The sequence below is a fragment of the Fusarium keratoplasticum genome, chromosome 10 (assembly GCF_025433545.1).
Source record: "Fusarium keratoplasticum isolate Fu6.1 chromosome 10, whole genome shotgun sequence".
NCBI classification, from domain to species: domain Eukaryota; kingdom Fungi; phylum Ascomycota; class Sordariomycetes; order Hypocreales; family Nectriaceae; genus Fusarium; species Fusarium keratoplasticum.
In genome coordinates, this window is record NC_070538.1 from 2862562 (window position 1) to 2881413 (window position 18852).

At 51.9% G+C, this 18852-nt stretch overlaps 6 protein-coding genes and 1 pseudogene across 7 annotated transcripts, besides 1 other annotated feature; 4 read left to right on the plus strand and 3 right to left on the minus strand.

Annotated features, from left to right (window-relative positions):
• Positions 1–24: 24 nt before the first annotated feature.
• On the plus strand, positions 25–1024 carry NCS57_01279500 (uncharacterized protein; the record flags this gene model as incomplete). Its single annotated transcript, XM_053062457.1, has 2 exons — positions 25–607; positions 669–1024. 2 exons carry the CDS (start codon positions 25–27, stop codon positions 1022–1024), a joined length of 939 nt encoding a protein of 312 aa, XP_052908985.1.
• Positions 1025–1488: 464 nt separating this feature from the next.
• On the minus strand, positions 1489–3575 carry NCS57_01279600 (uncharacterized protein; the record flags this gene model as incomplete). Its single annotated transcript, XM_053062458.1, has 3 exons — positions 1489–2291; positions 2358–3378; positions 3450–3575. The coding sequence occupies 3 exons, from the start codon at positions 3573–3575 to the stop codon at positions 1489–1491; spliced, it is 1950 nt and encodes a 649-aa protein (XP_052908986.1).
• A 493-nt stretch (positions 3576–4068) lies between these two features.
• NCS57_01279700 (uncharacterized protein) lies at positions 4069–5094 on the plus strand (the record flags this gene model as incomplete). Its single annotated transcript, XM_053062459.1, has 1 exon — positions 4069–5094. The coding sequence occupies one exon, from the start codon at positions 4069–4071 to the stop codon at positions 5092–5094; it is 1026 nt and encodes a 341-aa protein (XP_052908987.1).
• Positions 5095–5527: 433 nt separating this feature from the next.
• On the minus strand, positions 5528–9020 carry NCS57_01279800 (uncharacterized protein; the record flags this gene model as incomplete). The annotated part of the gene is made up of 3 exons (XM_053062460.1): positions 5528–6452; positions 6692–6918; positions 8832–9020. The coding sequence occupies 3 exons, from the start codon at positions 9018–9020 to the stop codon at positions 5528–5530; spliced, it is 1341 nt and encodes a 446-aa protein (XP_052908988.1).
• A 1310-nt stretch (positions 9021–10330) lies between these two features.
• Positions 10331–10744, plus strand: NCS57_01279900 (uncharacterized protein; the record flags this gene model as incomplete). Its single annotated transcript, XM_053062461.1, has 1 exon — positions 10331–10744. One exon carries the CDS (start codon positions 10331–10333, stop codon positions 10742–10744), a length of 414 nt encoding a protein of 137 aa, XP_052908989.1.
• A 353-nt stretch (positions 10745–11097) lies between these two features.
• NCS57_01280000 (uncharacterized protein) lies at positions 11098–12927 on the minus strand (the record flags this gene model as incomplete). The annotated part of the gene is made up of 3 exons (XM_053062462.1): positions 11098–11252; positions 11314–11958; positions 12012–12927. 3 exons carry the CDS (start codon positions 12925–12927, stop codon positions 11098–11100), a joined length of 1716 nt encoding a protein of 571 aa, XP_052908990.1.
• Positions 12928–13674: 747 nt separating this feature from the next.
• Positions 13675–14365, plus strand: NCS57_01280100 (annotated as a pseudogene). The gene is made up of 3 exons: positions 13675–13813; positions 13885–13944; positions 14001–14365.
• Positions 13675–14365: a sequence feature.
• Positions 14366–18852: the final 4487 nt, after the last annotated feature.

Here is an 18852-nt window from a genome sequence, read left to right on the forward strand (position 1 = left end):
ACCGACGGGGATGAGAATGCTCAGATGGCTGGCATTATTTTCAAGGCCAAGACAGAGTTCGTCTCTCAGAGCATGAAGCAGCTCGAGGAGTCTAGCATCACGGTTGTCAGTGGCGGAACCGGACTCACGCGGCCCGACGAGGGCAAATTTCTTCAGATGGGAAAGGCTGCAGAAGCCCTGGCCCGAGAGCAAGAGGAGCTGGCAGACAAGCAGGTCGAGCGTCGCTTTCCTAAGCCTGAGATCAAGTGTGCAGGCTGCGGATCCAAGACACACGAGCTCCTCACGTGTCTCAAGGCGGCACCCAACGGCTTGATGAAGGGTTGCCCAGAGTGCAACACCATCCAGCACAATGTTGATGGTTGCCCCAAGTTGAAGAGGGATCTCAACCTCAGATTTTGGTTCCTGGTGCAGCGGCGTGGCCGAATGCCAGCCTTTGCGACCGAGAACCCAGACTTCCACTGGGCTTCTGTTTACCGCCAGTGGATGGCCGAGGAGGACTCCTTGGGAAGGCGACGAAGTAGAGAGCCCATGTTTCCCTGGACCCCGGAGTTCACTCAGCAACTTATCGAGGCCCAGATTCAGCACTACCAGGAAAGGCTGGACAAGGGTGGCATCATGGACGCTCATCTACCTGTCGACCTAGCCACGAGAGACTGAAATGCTGCCAGACAGACCTACCCCGCCCGCCCGCCCCCCAGGACCTCAGGCGGAGCAGATCCAGGAAGTCGGCACCCAGGTTCAGGCTGTTGTCAACAATAACCCTGCAGCCCTGGTACCAGGTGCCGCCGCCGTCGCCGCAGTCGCACAGGGCCCGTTTACTGACGTCGACATCGACGATTTCATTGCCGACATCATTGCCGACAACATCGAAAACGATGGTCCAGCTGTCGAGCCAGACTCCGCCGAGGACACCAAGGGCAGTGAGATCACCGACACTGAGGAGGGGTCTGGCGAGGAGTCTGGGGGGGAGAAGTCAGATGGTGAGAGCAACCAGGGTGATGATGAGATTGACTGGACCCTGTAAGGGCATTGGGGCGCGGGCACGTGGGGGGCATCATGGCATACAGGATTGGCAATGTGTATAGGACGATGAATGGAATGGAACTGTGCGAGACTCATGCTCTCTGATCTTGACTGTGATACCTGAGTTAATCTGTCGTGACATATCGTGAATTAACCTCTCTGAGGGGAGGCATCCAGCACAACATCAAAACCCAATGCCACAAAACACCGTAACCAACCTGACGACTTGGTTGTAGGTAGAGAGACGTCTTGTACCCAGCTCTTTCTTTTTTTTATCAATGACTGGAGTCTCCAAAATACGTCACTAGTCACAGAATTAAAAGGCACAGTCATCAAGAAGAGGTATACATTGTTAGGAGGTGTGTAATATTGACACTTTGCTCCTGTCTAAAGCTGTAATCCCAACATGCCATGCCAACTCTGTAGTTCCCTCCAAAGTCGCTTACGCGCCCAGTCCCAGTAAACTCACTCGGAAACCTCATCAGAATTCCAGAGAGGCCTCGCCTGACCGCTAAGAAGGGTGAAGAGGTTCACATCGGCCCCCCGCCGGTCCCAGTACTCTGCCACAATCGAACCAGGGATCCAGGTCCAGTCGCTGGCCCAGGCTCGACGGTCCTCGCGCAAAAGTGTGTTGAAAACGCCCCAGACAACAGTTTGACCATTTGCCTGGTGCACCTGGTCAATGTTCGCGAACGAGTGAACCCAGTTCTGGAAGGCGACAACCCGTGTGCCGCTCGCAACAGCTTCCCGATACCATTCGCCATCGCTAGGGGAACCCGCAATCAATTGGCCGAGAAAGGCCGTGAACAAATGAGTCTGCAACTCCAGACAGCCAGCTTCGTCAAGTTCACCAGTCTCATCCGCGGTGGGAAGATCGATCAACCCAATGTGCGGTTTCTTCAAGGCGCTGGCGAGCCTATTGATGGTGTGGACGACCTTGGTGGACTCTTTCAACGAGACATGAAGCGGGGTCCCAAACACTGGCACATGTGTCAGGTCACTCACTGCCTCGTGGAAGTCATGGAACTGCTTCGCGGCCAGCTTCCATAGCCCAAGTGCCATCCAAATGGCACCTTGCTTTGCAAGGGGCCGCGTGTATCCCCAGCAGTTCAAAGCCAAGGCGTCCAAGGCGTCCCTCATCTCCGCAGGCAAATTAATCACCTTCAAAACCCCGACAGCGAGGAGTGATGCAAGTTGGAGCTTTGACTGTCGAAGAATCGTGGTGTCGGTGTGTTGAGCGACGAAGTATGCAAGCCGGTGGTCGTAGTCTAGAATGGGGAGGACGGCCTTGAAAGCGTCAGCCTCTTTGTCGCGTATCTGCTAACCCAGGCAACCTGTCGCTGTGGTCTGTCTTAGGAGCCCTTGATCAATGAGACGCTTCATTGTGGTCATTAGTGCGTACTCCTCCATGTGCGGTACAAAGCACCCTGCAACCTGGAGCGCGTCGATTCCCCACGCCTCAAACCCGGCTAGGGCTGCGATGAAGCCCCCCAAATGCTCGTTGCTGACCTGTAGACGCCGGAGACGAGTTCCTGCCTGTAGAAAACTGGCAGCTGGGCGGTCGACGTAGACCGAGACGCTCGAGGCTCCCTGCGAGCGATATGCATACGCCAACTGCTCCTTTCTCTCATGCTTGCTCGTCTGGGCCAGGGTCGAGGTCAACTGGCCAGTCACCGCGTCGAAGACTACCTTTGTAGAGGTAGAGTTCGTAACGACATGGACATGATCGAATCCAGTAAGGGGAAATGGGGAACGGATCGGGTCTTGCACGTGCAGGACACGACACATATGTTCCTCAGAAGTCGTTGATGCCAGCTGCATGGAATAAGAGGGCGTTCGGCGATGAATGGACGTAATGGGCCACCCCTGTGCCCTCAAAGAAATCGCAAGGTGCTTCGAAGGGCCATCCGAGGCGAACAAGACGACGACCTGACTGCCATCTTGACGCGCAACATTTGACTTGACCCTCTCCTCAACGTCCGACTCCTCTCCGATGTCTGATTTCACCCTTGGGGCACCCTGTTGGCGTGTAATGTCGAGGAGGAATTGTTTCGGCTCAGGCATGGACTTCGACGTGACGAGCGCAGCCATCTCAGGACAGTCGTGCGAAGTAGAGACCGTGAGGACACGCATCGAGAGGCCAGAAGGTCTATCAGAGGCCCAGTGCACAACCATGGCCAACGAAAGAGCGCAGTCCGCCGGTATGTGAGGCTCCACAGCCACCATCACGATCAAGCGATCCAATCCCGAGACCTTTGGCCAGACTTCGGGACCTCTTCCAGCACCACGGCGCTCCCTCTTCACAAAATCCAAGAACTCTTCGTAGCTAAAAGCCACCTCCTGAAGACTCAAAGACTTGACACTGGCTTAATAACCGGGATCTCGTAGGGCGGGGCGACGACAAGGACGGGTTCTGTCGGGACTACTCTCTCGAGAAGATGGTTCCAGACGGTAGCATTCGAGGGAACGTTGGACAAGTACTGGGCATAACCGAATGCGATATAAGGCTCTGTGTCGCTCTGGAGGAGCCAGTCGGAAATATCTTCAGCCATCTTGGGAGCGATTTTGCGGGTTGGTGATGCGCACGGTGGAGATGGTGAAGTTGGTGAGGATGGTGAGGATGGTAAAGCTGGGTTACAATTCACTACCTCTAGAGGTAAACAAAAGTCTTGGTCAGAGCCTCAAATGGAACAAGTAAATTCCGGACTCGGGCATTTTCTTTGTGGTTCCATGTTGTTCGTTGTTCACCCTTGAGTGTTTGTCAGTGATGAGCAACTGTCAATAAAGGCAAGCCGTGTGCAATCGAAAACGCAAAAACAAAAACGGCCACTTCACTTCCAACTTTCCCTCCTTCATTCAAACCATCTTCTGGCATCCTCACTCCACATCACGACTGTGAGCCCGCCTGCCACCCTCACCTCGTATGCTCCCCTTTCCACGTGAATAGCTTCTAGCTAACCGCGAAAACAGGCGCTTCCTACACCACACGACCACACTACCACGGCCGACCGCGATGAACACAACAAAAGCCTTGCCCCCGACATCATGGATCCGACCAGGGATATCCGCAACCTATACAACGCCACGAGAGCCAAGGTTATCATGACCTCCCTCCTGCAGGATCGGCCGCCCCCTGACAATGTGGACAAGGAGGTTGGCTTTCGGACGTATGGGTTAGATTGCTTGGTGATAGTGGTTCGGATGCTCTACAGTGTCATGCTTCCAATCTACGCCACTACAGATGATCGCAGCGAGGCTGCTGAGGCAAGGAACCCCCTCCTTCGACTGGCATGGCAGAAGTTCTCGTACGAGGATGGAGCCTGTTTGGAGATGGCAAGGGTGAAGAGTGAGGTCCTTGAGGCTTTCGAAGCAGATGATCACGACTTGTTCGAGCCCGAATTCGCGTACCTCGTTCGTTCTCCGCTCATGGAGGAGACCCTGTGGTGCCGGCCCGAGTACCAACTCTTCCAGCCTGATCTGCGTTGGTCCGGATCAGAGTGGCAGACCCGGAGCTTTACGAAGGCGGAGAGTGCCGAGATGAATTTCATCCGTGTAACCAATGGCGATGCGACATTTCAGCAGCAAGTGGACGAGATATTCGGAAGGATGAAGCACTTTGACGGCAGTGAAATCATCAGAATGTGCAATGAGCCTTGCATCATTCGAGTCATGTACGAGGTCGTGCCTGAGGATGAGCCCTTCCCCTTCTCAACTATCAAGAATATCAACGTTCCCATCCCTGAAATTGAAACCTTCAGGTATACTCCTGCTGCGCGCCGTTCTTGCTACACTCTCGTGGCTGTAGTCCGCCTGCATGAAGATTCCGGGGGGGACTACGACCGTGTTCGGACAGATAGCCCCATGGCTGAACAACTCATCCTTTTGCCGTCCATCGCGGTCCTCCGTGGTGGAAGCTGGAGTTTGGAGTCGAAAGAGAAATCAGCCGTCAGCTTTATGCTGTTCTACGCCCGCACTGACAACCAGGAACCGCACCCGTGGTGGGAAGAACACACCCGGGAGCCGGAGTCTTTGAGAGCTGAGCTCGATGCGATGAAGGGCAGAGGTGATTAGAATAAGGCTGAGGGGAGCAAGTATTGGAGCTTGGGAGGCTGGAAGGGGTGGAGGGGAGTAGGGTCTTTTGCAGTGGTTTAGCCACGTATGATGCATTCCGAGAGCGTCGGAAAGGCTGGGAATTACACAGTGTATGAGTCCAATGTCAAGCAAGAACAGGCTTTTTACAAGTCATCATTCTAGATCCACATTTCATCCTGATCCTGCCGTATCGTCTTCCTTCTCCAACTCATCCAATCCCAACATGATATTTCCCGATATTCTCATGCGACCATAGATTTCCACGCCTTCGGGCCTGCGCCACTCTAACGTTGGAAAGGGGGAGTCTTTTGGAGGCCCATTGGTCGACGGCCAATCGCCGTGTCCGGGATCTGGCAAGCCTGGCTGATCTTCCTCGGTGGGCGCAAGCCTCCAGGGGGACTGGGAGCCTGTGTCAAAGCCTTGTCTGAACCCGTCCCCAGGGGAGGAATGGGTACTGCGTGGCAGCGGCGAGCCGACCTGGGGCTGTTCTCACCCTCGAGCCCCTCGGGCCTATCGAGTCCCTCAGGTACATCGAGGTCCATCTCCTCAGGTACATCACGGTCCATCCCCTCGTGTAAGTCACGTCAGCGCCGCGCTCGTTCTCGGCATCCGTCGAGCCAGTGGGGAGCGGTGGCTGCACGTCCGGATCCTCGCCTTCCTCCTCCAGAAGCTTGTTCACAGATGGCACCTTTCGTCTGGCCCGGATCGCAAGAATGTTGTTGAGGAGTTCCATCTGTTGGTTCTCTCGTCTCAACTGGTCAAGCCGATCCCTGAGCTTCTGCTTCTTCGCGGCCATGATCTGTTTGACCTCTTCGTAGCTCCGCCCGCTAAAGAATTCCTCTTTGGGGGTTGCCTCCCTCGCCGCCTTGCCTAAGGCCTTAAACCTATCACCGATGCGGTCGAGGTCGTCCAGGAACTTGCGTCTTTGCTCGAGGCCAGCCAACGTTGCTCGGAGATTCTGCTCCATAGTGTTCGAATGTGCCATGATGAGCTCGGTGCTCTTCCTCAGACTTGCCGACGTGGGATTGACTGTGGACGATCCGGTGCCTCCAGCTTCCGTAGCATTGAAGCCGCACTGGTGAACGAGGGAGAAGGCGAGGGTTGTGATGAGTTGCTCGGCCAACGGTAACTGGTCCGCCTCCCAGATCCGTAAAGTGACGCGCACAGTCAAGTCAACAGAGAGGCTCAGAGCCTCAATGGTGTTGAGGACCAGGCACAATGGCTTGTTGACATTGACAAGGCCCCTTCGCGCCGTGCGCTTGTAGGCACTTGTCCGGGCTCGCAAGTTGGTCGAACAATCCACGTACAGCGGGCTCTGGATCTGTCGGACCTTGCCGCTTGGATCAAGGATCTAGTTGCATTGCTGCTTGAACCCCTCGATAACAACTTCAATGTCGAGGATCTCGCTGTCACTCTGGATGAATCGAGGTGGAGGTAGGGCCCCAGCCGGGCCGCCGATCCAAAAAATGGATCAACTCTGCGGATCCAATTCACGGCGGCTCTCTCTATATTGGTCATGCCAGGGGCAACAGCCGCGTTGCGATGCTGTATACAAATCCGAGCACCTTGGACGTACCTTTCCAATCCATCAATCAGCCTCTGGGTCTCGCTCATGTTCAAGAACTGCCCCTGCTGCCCTTCACGGCTCATGCCGATCACGTAGACGCCAGGGACCTTGCCCTCCACCTCGGAGGGCATCTCGAACCAGGTGGCCTGACCCCTGAGCGTGTCATATGCCACGGTACCCGCGACGACGGCTCGTATGGCAGTCTTGTCCATGCTATACAGGAGATGCACCACCCTCTAGCCGTGCTTCCATCTTGATCCAAAGCCCCCACCGTCTGCTTCACTGAGAAACTTTGAACCTGGAGTACAGCACTGTTCCTGAGACCGTCTGCGAGCTGGGGAAACCCCAGGCAGAACTCGTACAGAGAAGCATGCCCGTCGAGGGCATCCAGCAACTCCGTCTGCAGGGAACCGCCAGGCATTGGCATCGTAGCTGTCGGCACAGCTTTTGGCACGGCTGGGGGAAGGAGGGTGGGAGGACTCGGCGTAGCCGGAATGACCGTGGCCGAAGACTAGGCCATGGCTCTGAGATAGCTGGGTGAATGTCTGGAACTCTGGGTGGGCGAAGCTGTTGAGGTGAAGATGAAAAGATCTTGGTGGGGGAGTGCAATCTAACGCACGCCCAACCCAACCCAACCCAACCCAACCCCCCCCCCCCCCCCCCCCCCCACCTACCAATGACCCAGAGGTTCCATGCCTCAACCCGCCGGACTTGATCTTTCATGGCCATTTTCATTATTCCTCGTCGCGGCTGGAGGCTTCTGCTTTTTCTCAACTACACCCCATATATATAGTCCTAGCACCAAGTCCCATGTCCCACAACATCTCATCTCCATCACTGAGATACTGGGGGCTCACCTTGACATAACCGCCGCGCATCAGACCACTGAGAGTCCCCTTCTTCCTGCGTCTTCAATATGGCGCCTACTGTTGGCACCCTTGTTTCTGGCGCTCTTAATACATAACCCCCAACAACCACTGGCGGAGGTGTTGCCCGATCTTAACCTTCCCGGTGAGAGAACCCTATGTATACGACTAGACAAAGCAGTATCCTCTTTCACCGGATCAAAACAACAGAGGATCGGACAATTTGATGCCTGCCGTTGTCGCGGGCGATAACAAAGGGTCGCCCTCTGTACTGGCCCAACTCGTTTCTCAACCATCCGCTCCCAGGATCCCAGAATAAAACTTGATCGCAACATTCAATTGAACCTCGCACCCGCAAACATGGATCCCAACAACGACATCGTATATTGCACGACGTGACGAAGGCCCCAACAGCCGTCGCTTAGCCCCTGCAGAATCGGCCACCGACCAGCTCTCCGGATGAGGATGTTGGGTACGGCATGACCGGATTGGACTGCCTAAACGTTGTAATCCGGATGATCTACAGTGTGCAGCTTCCTATCTACACCCCCAACGATGACCGACTTCGAAATGGAACTCTGTTACTCGACCGGCCTGACAGAATTACACCTACAAGTTTGGGAGAGTCGGATCCAAATTGCCGGACGTAACCCCCTGTTCTTTACAGCGCCCAGCTCCCAATTTCCTTTCCGATGGACGACCCATCTCTTACAACAGTGAATGATGCGACCTCGATTGGAAGGAGACCGCCTTGGTTGGTGTTTCCTGAAGTGTTGGGTTACATGCACGCCAGACACCTTGATGATCCCTTTTTTCCCTTCATCATAACAATCGCCAACCCCACTCACCACTGTCTTGGGTTGCTTCACCTGCGCACGCTTGCTTGGTTGATCAACCTTGAGCTCTGGCAAAGTTACTCAATAGATTCAAGGTTGTACCGCAGATTGTACTATACCTATGTCTATGCTTCCCCTCCTCCATAGTAATAAATCCTTCAGCCATACACTAATAGCATCGCGTGTATGAATCGCCACACGGTGTGAAGTAAAGATTGCATTCAAGACATCCCCATTTGATACATTGAGAATCTGTGTAACAGGAATATTCCCTGCAAGACCGCGCGAAAATATCTCCCTCCCTCTCTCTTGTGCTGATATGAGGAGCTTCCTCTCTAGCGCAGCTCTTCTGCGGGGCCTGAGAAGACGGATCTTTAGTATTAGTCTTCAGAGAAGCGATAGAAAGCATTATGTGAGTTTTTTGAAACGCTAAAGTAGAGCACGTACTGCATCATCGACATCAACCTTGTTGACATCAGCCTCGTTGACCTGAGCCTCGTTGATGTGAGTTTCGTTGGTCTCAGTTCCGTTAACTTGCCCCTTGGTGACCTGGCCCTCAGCAGTCTCTACTGGGGCGGACTGCACCGTCGAAAAGGCGGCAGTGATAGCGAGGATTTTGAAGAGGCTGGCTTGCATGTTGGGCGATATGATATTGTTGTCTTTGGCAGGATAACAAAGAAAGTGTAGATATTGAGGATTGGCTTGAAGGCTCCGCTCATCTGATCGTTCAGCGGATGGGAGAAGGCTGCTCTACTTATAGTGATGAATTCGTGATTCCCTTCGGACCTTGCTATCTGGGACCTCATCGTCGGCATTCTTTCACAATACACGGCGATAATCCGGTTTCATTTGAGGCCGTTAGCTGCTGAATCCCTGTGAAAGAAACTGCATGTTGGTCGGAGTGGCTGCGTTTCGTACGCAACAGCGCAACGATCCCTGTGATTCATGGTTGTCTTCCAACAGTCACTTTGGTGGGACGATTCCGAATCGTCTGTAGCGTTGTTGTTAATCGTTCGACGTATATGCTTGAGGCACTTTTGATATGCGGACCAACGGACCAACAGTGGAACTTTTGGGTTCGTGCCTCGCCTTGAGAAGAAAAAGTTGATTTGTCGATTGCGGGAGCGAGAGCTCATTCTCCCCAGTTCAGTACATAGACTGCAGGCCACAAGGGAGCGAGAGGGCAATTTCCGCTATCAAGTAGATATATTGCACTGTTGAGATATATATCTCGAAATTATAAAAAACCTAGGAAGCGAGTTAACATACATATGACGACACCGCCATAGATATTGTGGCTAATGTACTGTGGTTGCCCTCTTATACCCCTGCGGGTTGTACCACTCCTTGTTAGTAGGTATGTCTTATCGCCGCCGTGGTCTAAGTATACAAGGCACCCCATTTCTCATATACTACCTTCCTAAAAGATTGTTGCAGCACGAACGCAGTGTGGTTGGCGTAGAAAAAACCGGCAATACGGGGCCAGCTTTCAAAAGTTCTTGGCCTCTGTACATAAGCGAGGACGATTTCAGAATGAACACGAGATTGCATGGCTGAGATCTGCCACTTAGAGACCCCATACACCGCTTACCTAACACACTTCAGGTGCAAACAGGCAACAGACCTCACAAACCAGCGGAAACGGCTCAGTTAGTCCGTACGTGGGTGCCCCTTATCTACGCACTGCACCGCCCGCACCTCTGGTGCCTACCTTCAATCCGACTACTTCTACTATTCCTATATGCTTCATCTGCACCCCAGCAGCTAACGCATCACATACCCCGCCTTTAAAAAACGTAATTCTTCCTCGAAATCTTTAAGCAGCGGCGTTATTACTTGTATCAACTCGCTGGCAATATGGCGGACAAACTGACAGCAAGTGCTCCTCGAACTCTCTTAGTTATTAGTACGCTAACCATTCAATTAACCCACTCTAGGACCCCATCATGCCCCAAGCCGTCGCAGACCGACAACCTGTGGGCGATAATATGTCTCTGCGCGACATACAAAGATCGATGAAGAAGGATCCAGACGGACATGGCATCAGTGCATTAGGCTACGATGGTGTGCTTCGTACCTTTGACAGTGAACGGAATGTTCTTGATGCAGTTGGCCTCAACCCAACCCAGATCAGAGAATATTACCATGGTCTGCCGATGCCCGAGAGATTCCTCACCGCCGACGGCCGTAACATATCCCGTAGGGATATGTTCCACCCCGATGCGGAGAATATTCCTAGGAAATTTACAGCGGAGGATAGAGCCAAAACTCGGGCATATAACGAGGAGTTGGAAAGGCGCGGAGTTACAAGCTGTGTTCCGGGAAAGTCGGCAGACGACGGCGAACCGAATCCTAGATAGTTCCTTTTGCTTCTCATCGTTGTGGAATGTTCATTGTTCTATCCCTTGTCGCACTCTTTCCTGTGCGTTTGTCTTGTGATACTGCGCGTCATACATGATTCGAAGCCATTTGTAACACCGTCATGGCAATGAAGCCACCCCTGGCTGAAGCTCGTGTCAAGCCTCTTCTGCCGTGTTGCGGGTTTCACGGTCCTCAAGTTGCATTACGACATTTGACAGACAACAACTCCTCATTGAACTGAACGAGATTGTTTCGTAATACGCCATATTCCATTCATTCAACGCCGTTGCTTCTGAAGAAGCACAAATTCAAGAAACTCTCCATCAGAGCTCGCCATATCAGTGTCTCCCTATCATACACCCGAATCCTCCTGCTCAACCTCGTGCTCCTCCTCAAAGGTACTCCAGGCATCACAAACGTCTGAAACATAGGACGAGTCAGAAATGTCAGGGATTTCACTCGCCCGCTCCACGAACTGCAGAGCAAACCCTTCAGAAGTGTGCCACCCTAAAATGTCATTTAGCAGAGGCTCAAAAATGAGATTAACGGTTTGTGGGGGTGTTCATACCGATGTGGCAGTGGCACAGCCACACACCAGGGTTGTCAGTCTCCCACGCCATGACAAGGTATCCCGCCGCCGGCAACATGGCCGTGTCACGACGAGGCGGGTTGGCAGTATTGAGAGTCACAGAGGACGAGTAAGTGCCAGTCCCTTGGGCGAGGATGAAAAAGTCGTGGCCGTGGAGATGAATAGGGTGAGGAACCGGCAAAGTAGTCTCAATGACAAAGTAAACCCACTGGTTGGCCTCGCTTAGCTCAATGACGGCATCGTCAGTCTCGTACTCAGTTGACCCGTTGAGGACCTGCGCAAGCGTGGGATCCGACCATTCAACGAGCATGCTGGTGCTGTTGAGCATCCACTTGAACAGGCCGGCCGTGTTTCTGCCAACTGTGGCCGTATCTAGGTCACTCCAGTTGGCGTCGTCGACCGTCTTGGAGATGTACGGCACTATGTCCGTCTCGTCGTCGCAGCTATCGGTGTAGTCGTAGGCGGTTGTGGACGGCGTGCTGGGGCTGTCTCCGTAGTAGACGATGCCCTTGATGTTGTCAGTCGAGTCGTTGTCGGAGCATGCGGCTTGGGGGATGGCTCTCATCCAGAAGTTATCGGCAACGTCGGCTTGGTCGGCAGTCACGATGATATCGTAGCGCTGGCCTGGGATAGAAAGTTAGCAAGAAGCGCGTTTCGGGGTATGGTAGGCCACAAACCCATGGCTATATCCAGAACAGTCGTCTCATACGGCTCAATCGGCACCAGATCAGCCGCAATGACCATCATGGTGTGGTTGTCGATGGAGAACTTCCAGTGAGTGTCGACCGCCGCGTTTACCAACCTCATGCGGTAGGATGTGCCAGTTTTAAACGAGACATTGAAACGAGAGCCAGTCTGGGACGAGCTGCCGTCATCACCATAGACATTCGTTCCGTTGATCAAGCCGTTGTCGAGGGTGGGTGGCCCGCTAGTCTGGGCAGAGGAGTACAATTCATCAACTGTCTGATGATCCCAGTCGTTCAAGAAAACCATTCCTAGGTCTTCGTCATAATCGGCCGTAGCAGGACCGTTAATGATGATGCCACCGAAAATACCCTGCCAGGCTTGAAGCGCAAAGTGGGAGTGATACCAGCTCGACCCATACTGAGCAGCCTTCCAAGTGTAAGTTATCGTCTCCCCAACGGCTAGGGGACACTGGGTGATTGACGTGACACCGTCGTTTTGATTAGTGTAGTTCTGACGGATACCATGCCAGTGCATGCTGGTACCGTTGAGAGAGGTGCTAAGGGAGTTGGTGACATGCACCACAACAGTATCACCCCAGTCGGCGAATATCGTCGGCCCAGGAATGGAGCCGTTGACTGCCATTGCTGAGCGAGAGAAGCCATCAGGAGAAACAGTAACATCAGTCAACTCAAGCCAGTATTCCTTGGTAACTCCAGTGTCGACGGCCTCGGTCGTGTAGTCAGTGTCAATGGAGTAGTCACACCATTCTGACCTGGTGGATGCCGTATTCCCGCTGCAAGCAGCGCGAGGTTTGAGATGGGAAGAAAAGCTGGCGGCCCAGACTTGCTGAAAGGCAAAGCAGCTTGCGAAAAGGGAATGAAGAAGCATGGTGTTGGAAAGGGGCAACCTAAGCGTGCCCGGAAGAAGTTCAATGGTGTCTTGTGGATAAGGTAAAGAGAAAGAATGGTCTACAACTCATCTCTCCTATTCCAAGTCTCCGTCAGTGGCTTTAAATAACATGTTCTTCAATGGAAGACCTCAATAGTCCAGCATACGCGGATCCTACAATTCAGCCTTGACGGACTGCTCCCTCACCCCGTATCGCCAAATGCAGCCTAGCTACCACAGCCTCACGATGTCGTCGTCAGTATCCCTATGCAATCGCGTTTCACGGACTCTCCGTTCATCGGTATATGAACTATCGCCATCCGTCCTTGCCGCTCAGCCGCTCATCCACCCACATCCCGGGCCTTCTATATTGGGCTTACGTAGGGGGATTGACGAGTCATTGCGCATTGAATGAACCCTGAAAGATCCCATTCTCGGGAATCTAACGCTATATCGGTGCGGAGCCCCGGGTAAGGTTGTATCGTTTCAGGGATATGGGGCCCTTGGGATCATAAAACACTCCGGGCAAGCCCCTGCTGAAGAGGCTGATTTCGTTCTGCATTACACCTACAATCCCAAAATGACGCGTACAACGAGGAGGCCGCGTTGGCGTCCATAATATGCTAAGAAATTTTACTTGGGTATCATTTCTATTATATCCCTTGACCCTTCCCACCGGCTAGGTTGTGATATACTGCAGTTCAACGAAAGCATACTGATACACAATCTGCCCATTCTAAGAATTTTTTTTTCCCTTTAAACTAGACCTTCAGAACTATGCGCTCCTACGAGTTCACTGCTGTTGCGTTGTCAAGTTTCGTGACTTGGGCATATGCAGCGGACAGCTTCTCTCTCTTTGCCTATGGAAATGGCATCGGTGGCCTTCCTATATTCTCTACAGGCGGTAAGACACCCAATCTTGACTTCCCAACTACAAGACATACCATCAAGAACAATAATTAACTTCCTCCCAAGGCGATGTCTTTGTCGGCAACTTTAGCAGTGTAGGCAACCCCGAGGCTGCGCCGGTCCTCTGTGAGTTTCCCCGTCTTATGATGTCAGCAAAACCCATTTCACTAATACAGAAGCAGTTACTGCTGGAGACAACACTTGGTCCGGATCTCCTAACACGACTGGCTACGCCAGCGACCAGAGCCCTACCTGGTCGAACCTCATTTTTGCCGTCCCCGGCCCTTCGTCGTCTTCCCACAACGTCACGCTGGTTAACGGAACAGCTAATACTGGCAAACTCGTCACGAGCTTCAGCTTCTACGGCTCCTTCGTCTTCGTTGACGAGGATGGTACATTGGTGTCTCTCTGGTACGGTACGCCCTCTGATGTGGACGGTGTATACTCGTTGGGTTGGAATGCTTCAAGCGATGATGCTTCATCGGATAACATCTTGATCACCTTGAAGAGAACGCCCCCTTCAAACCCTTCCAACAATGCCGTCTAGTCTCGGGATTAAGGTACGTGATGTTTCTTCCCTTAAGAGTAGCACGACTTGCCAACATAGTCAGTGTCAGAATAGCTCTTGACGAATACAGGCCAAATCTCTACACTCCGTGACTGTGTTGAGCTTAACTTGGTGTTCCGATTCAAACACAGTGTCCTATTTAAACTAGGGTAAGGGAGAATCGTATACCAGGTATTTCCAAGGCTAGGACTGCCTACAGGGAATCCGGGAGTTTAGGTACAGGGGTTAGAGGTCGGACTGTAGGCGGGAATCAGAGTCTGGTGGCTGAGAAACCACATTTTCCTCAATTTCTTTTTTAGTTCTTCTCTTTTAGGGCAAACACACGTTTCCGCGAGTGTATATAGAGCTGTCTGTTGGGATGCATCTAGTTTGACGTCTCAAATATCAGTACTAGTCTAAGTACCCTTGCTCCTTCGAGGGCAGGTTGCTTCCACGATAAGAAAGACTACGGTTTTTTCACATCATTCACATCACTACCCAACATTAACGCATCTGCCGGATCTTGATGTCATTGCTACAACTTTGCCTGGCTCAGGGTAAGGGATCTGTTATTTTTCCCTCCGATACGCTACACTGCACTTTTTCATATTTGTAGCCTCGTACCCAAATGCAACTGTAGAAGTTTTATAACAGGCCAAGGGAAACTAAATATCTCGCCCAGATCGCCGAAGATCGTCATTGAGGACCATAGATGGCGTAGCTATATTCCCTCAGTATATAGAAAGACGCTTTATCTTTACAAGATCAGTGCATGGATCTTCTTGGATCCCTTCAGAAACACGGAGACGCGGTTTGCAACCATCCGAGGTGCGAATGACGAGATTCAAGTGCTGCCCCTCGAGGTCACCCCCATTTACAAGAGAACATACGAATCTGCTACTGGCCACGTCGCGTATCCTCTGGACTGGAAGCTTAAGATCAGCGGTTTCGGCGACTTTAAGCTGAGCAGCTGCACTGAGGATCAGGAATTGGTCGGTGAGGACGCTCTTCAGACCGCATATGAGGGATTCATTACTTTCAGTGGCAATGTTCACTCCAAGCCGGTGCAAGGTTATGGGCTTGTTGAGATTGTCTACAGTACGTGGGATGTTTAAAGGCTTGTCTGCCTCACCCGGGATTGTGGTATCTACCCAGCGATGGGGACTACCTGCAAGGTAAAGCGACTCGCCGATGAGCTGATCCTTATGAGCGTTTCGCTAAGTGTTATTCACTACCTACTCTACTACCTAAGTAGATGTTATGCTTCTCCAGCTAGACCTTGAGCTTTTCTTTTTATGGTATTTTTAGAGACCTTTACATATACATTCACATCTTGAACTTGTTGATAAGTCTTCGCCTTTATTAACGTTCAGTCACGCACGTGCTCGCAGATTTGCAGAATGGTTTCTCTATACAATTGGCCTTTGTCCCAGGGTTGTCAACAGAATGGATTAGCCCCTAAGAGGCTCTTGATTGCATTTGAGACATTACATACCAGGTAATAGACGTGCTTTTGCTCGGGATTTGAGCATCTTTGTTGTGGACGCAAGTCGATTTCATTAAAGTAGCGGGAGAATTATAAGCTACCCGCCAGCTTTGCATAACAAAGTCAAATCGTGCTAGCCTGTTATCACTGTCTTTCCTGCTTTACATTGCAATTTACACTTCCAACACGGCACAGCCCTGCGATTCGCCTAGCGCAGTTGCACATTCCTATTGGCCTCACAAGCTGCGCCTTGCTACATGGGCTGAGGCCTCCCGCATATAAACCCCGCAGACGTTGCTGTCTCATCAACAATCACGCCTTCGGAAATCTCAACACCCATGGTTCTGGCTCCGGCATGCCATGTCTCTTCCACCGTCCTTGTACCGTTACTCTTCTTTGCCGGAGGGCAGTATTCGCTTGCTTCGGCTATTGCCACATCAAGACGAACATGCCCCCATATAATGTCAGCTCTTTGACTGCGCCCTAGCGGACTCCGGAAGCACTCGTCCCTACGAGGCTCTATCTTACGTGTGGGGTTCTGAGATCAAGCCTCGGTCTCTCTCTATAGACAGCTGCGACTTGCCCGTCGGGGAAAACCTTTACGCAGCGCTTTTACACCTTCGAGATTGCTCCATTGAACGAACCATATGGGCAGATGCTGTTTGCATTAACTAACGAGACCCGAAGGAAAAGGGAAAGCAGGTCCAGTCTATGGCAAAAATCTATGCCAAAGTAAGTGGCGTGGTTGTTTGGCTTGGAGAAGCGATACCCGACAGCGGTCATGCACTTGAAGAAATACGCATGGCAGCAGAGCAGCGTACGAAGCTCTCAATTAATGAAAGCGCAATCCTTGGACTGCTCGAGAGACCTTGGTTTCAACGCATCTGGGTAAGGAAACAGGCGTTCACCAATATGGGCAGAGATTACTGACAAAGTCGATTTAGGTACTCTAGGAGGTTGCTGTAGCCCGATATGTGCTGATTAAATGTGGTCCCGCCGAGATTGACGGATATGCGTTCTGTTTAGGCCTAAGTGCATTGAACCTATCCTATAAAGCCCACCCAGACCTGCGGCCTCTGATCCGTTCGGTAGCCTACCTCATCAGGGGTGCGGCCTTCCGGCCTAGATGCGTAACTAGTCGGCTAGGCAGGTTTTCCCTAGACATATGCTCTCTAGGTGAACTGGTAGACATGTACTATACTCATAAAGCTACTGATCGTCGCGACAAAGTTTATGCCTTGCTCGGTATGAGCTCTGATGATCCTAGTATCGCAGGGTTATCGGCCAACTATGAGATATCATGGGGATAACTCTTCCCTCAACTTGTCAACTTCTTCTTCTCTGAACAGTTGTCTGTGGACACTTGGGATGATAAGGAGATGGCGGTAATTAGAGGCAAGGGCTGCGTTCTAGGCCAAGTGTCTTCACTCCAAGAACCTATTGATCGAGAAGATAGACAGCGTGTGTCCATTACTCGGGAGTATGATTTTGGCCTTGAGGAGCGAGATTATATCTGGTCCTTCTAGGCCTCGGCGAAATTAGTCCAGGAAGGAGATGTTATCTGCCTTCTATAAGGAGCGTCCGCGCCTATAATCATTAGGCTATGCAGCGATTATTGGACCGTTGTAATGATTGTAGTTCCTCCTCTTAATGGCTTATAAGCTCCGAGCATAGACCCCTATGTAGAACCTTTACGATTGACAAAAGAATCCCCATATGATTTCCTACTTGTCTGGGACTGGGATATGTATCTAGATGAGTCACTGGATAGAGAAGACTACGAACACTTTATGGGCACTCCCGTGTCGAAGTGTCCAAAGATTGAGTTGGAAGATTATCTGGATAAAGTGGTTAGGTTATGGAACACCGGAGTGGTATTATGAGACTTGGAAAGATATGGCTAGGCAAGGGAAATTTTCCGAAAAGTAATGGAGACTTTTGAGAGTGCATTGAGAAGCATGGACTGCCTAGAATTGGCTTGCCCTTGTCACGGCCGTTGGATAAATGGAGATATAGAGAAGCTAGAAGGAATGGTAGGTCTACTTATCAAGGACGAGGGCGGATGGATGCCGCTGTGGTTTGCAGCATAGAGCGGGCGCGAGGCTATGGTCAGGTTGCTACTCGGCGCCGGTAAAGTCGACCTAGATGCTAAATATGGGGCAGGACGGACGCCATTATTATTCGCGGTATGGAATGGGCACGAGGCAATTGTTAAGCTGCTGCTCGGCACCGGCAAAGTCGACCTAGATGCTGAAGATAAGTAAGGACAGAGGTTATTATTACTCGCGGCAGAGAAGGGGCACGAGGCAATTGTTAAGCTACTGCTCGGCACCGGCAAAGTCGACCTTAACGTCGAAGATAGGAAGGGACGGACGCCGTTATCGCTAGCGGCAAGGAATGGGCACGAGGCAATTGTCAAGCTGCTGCTCGGTACCGGCAAAGTCGACCCAGACGCCAAAGATAGTAATGGACGGACGCCGTTATCGCTAGCGGCAAAGAATGGGCATGAGGCGATCGTAACGCTACTGCAAAGTACATAAATATGTTGAGGGAGTTTGGCAGTGCTGAGGATCGAGGCTGTAGTAAGTTGCTGCGAGTCCATCCATATGCTTGAGGTGGCCTAACATGCTAACAGGGACACATAGAAGATAATGATGATCTTTTCTTTTCTTTAATTCCTTCATTTTCGTCTGGGAGAGTCGTAGGGGTGAGATAATTTTACCATAGGCATCTAAACACAGTGGCTACATCTATAGACGTCATCCCTGACAAGCCTTGAACTTGCCAATATCTGCATACAAATTTCATAGACGTCATCCGAACTGCTTCCTCCATCTGGCGTAGGATTAAGTGCTATAAGTGACTGATGCCGCGGCTGCATCTCACTTCTGGCTGGGCGTTGCAAAACCGTTGATCGTCCCGATGCTGGAACTCGCTCCATCTGATCGCCCCGAGGACCCGCCAATGGTAGTTGATTCTCTGGGTGTTCCATTGATATCTG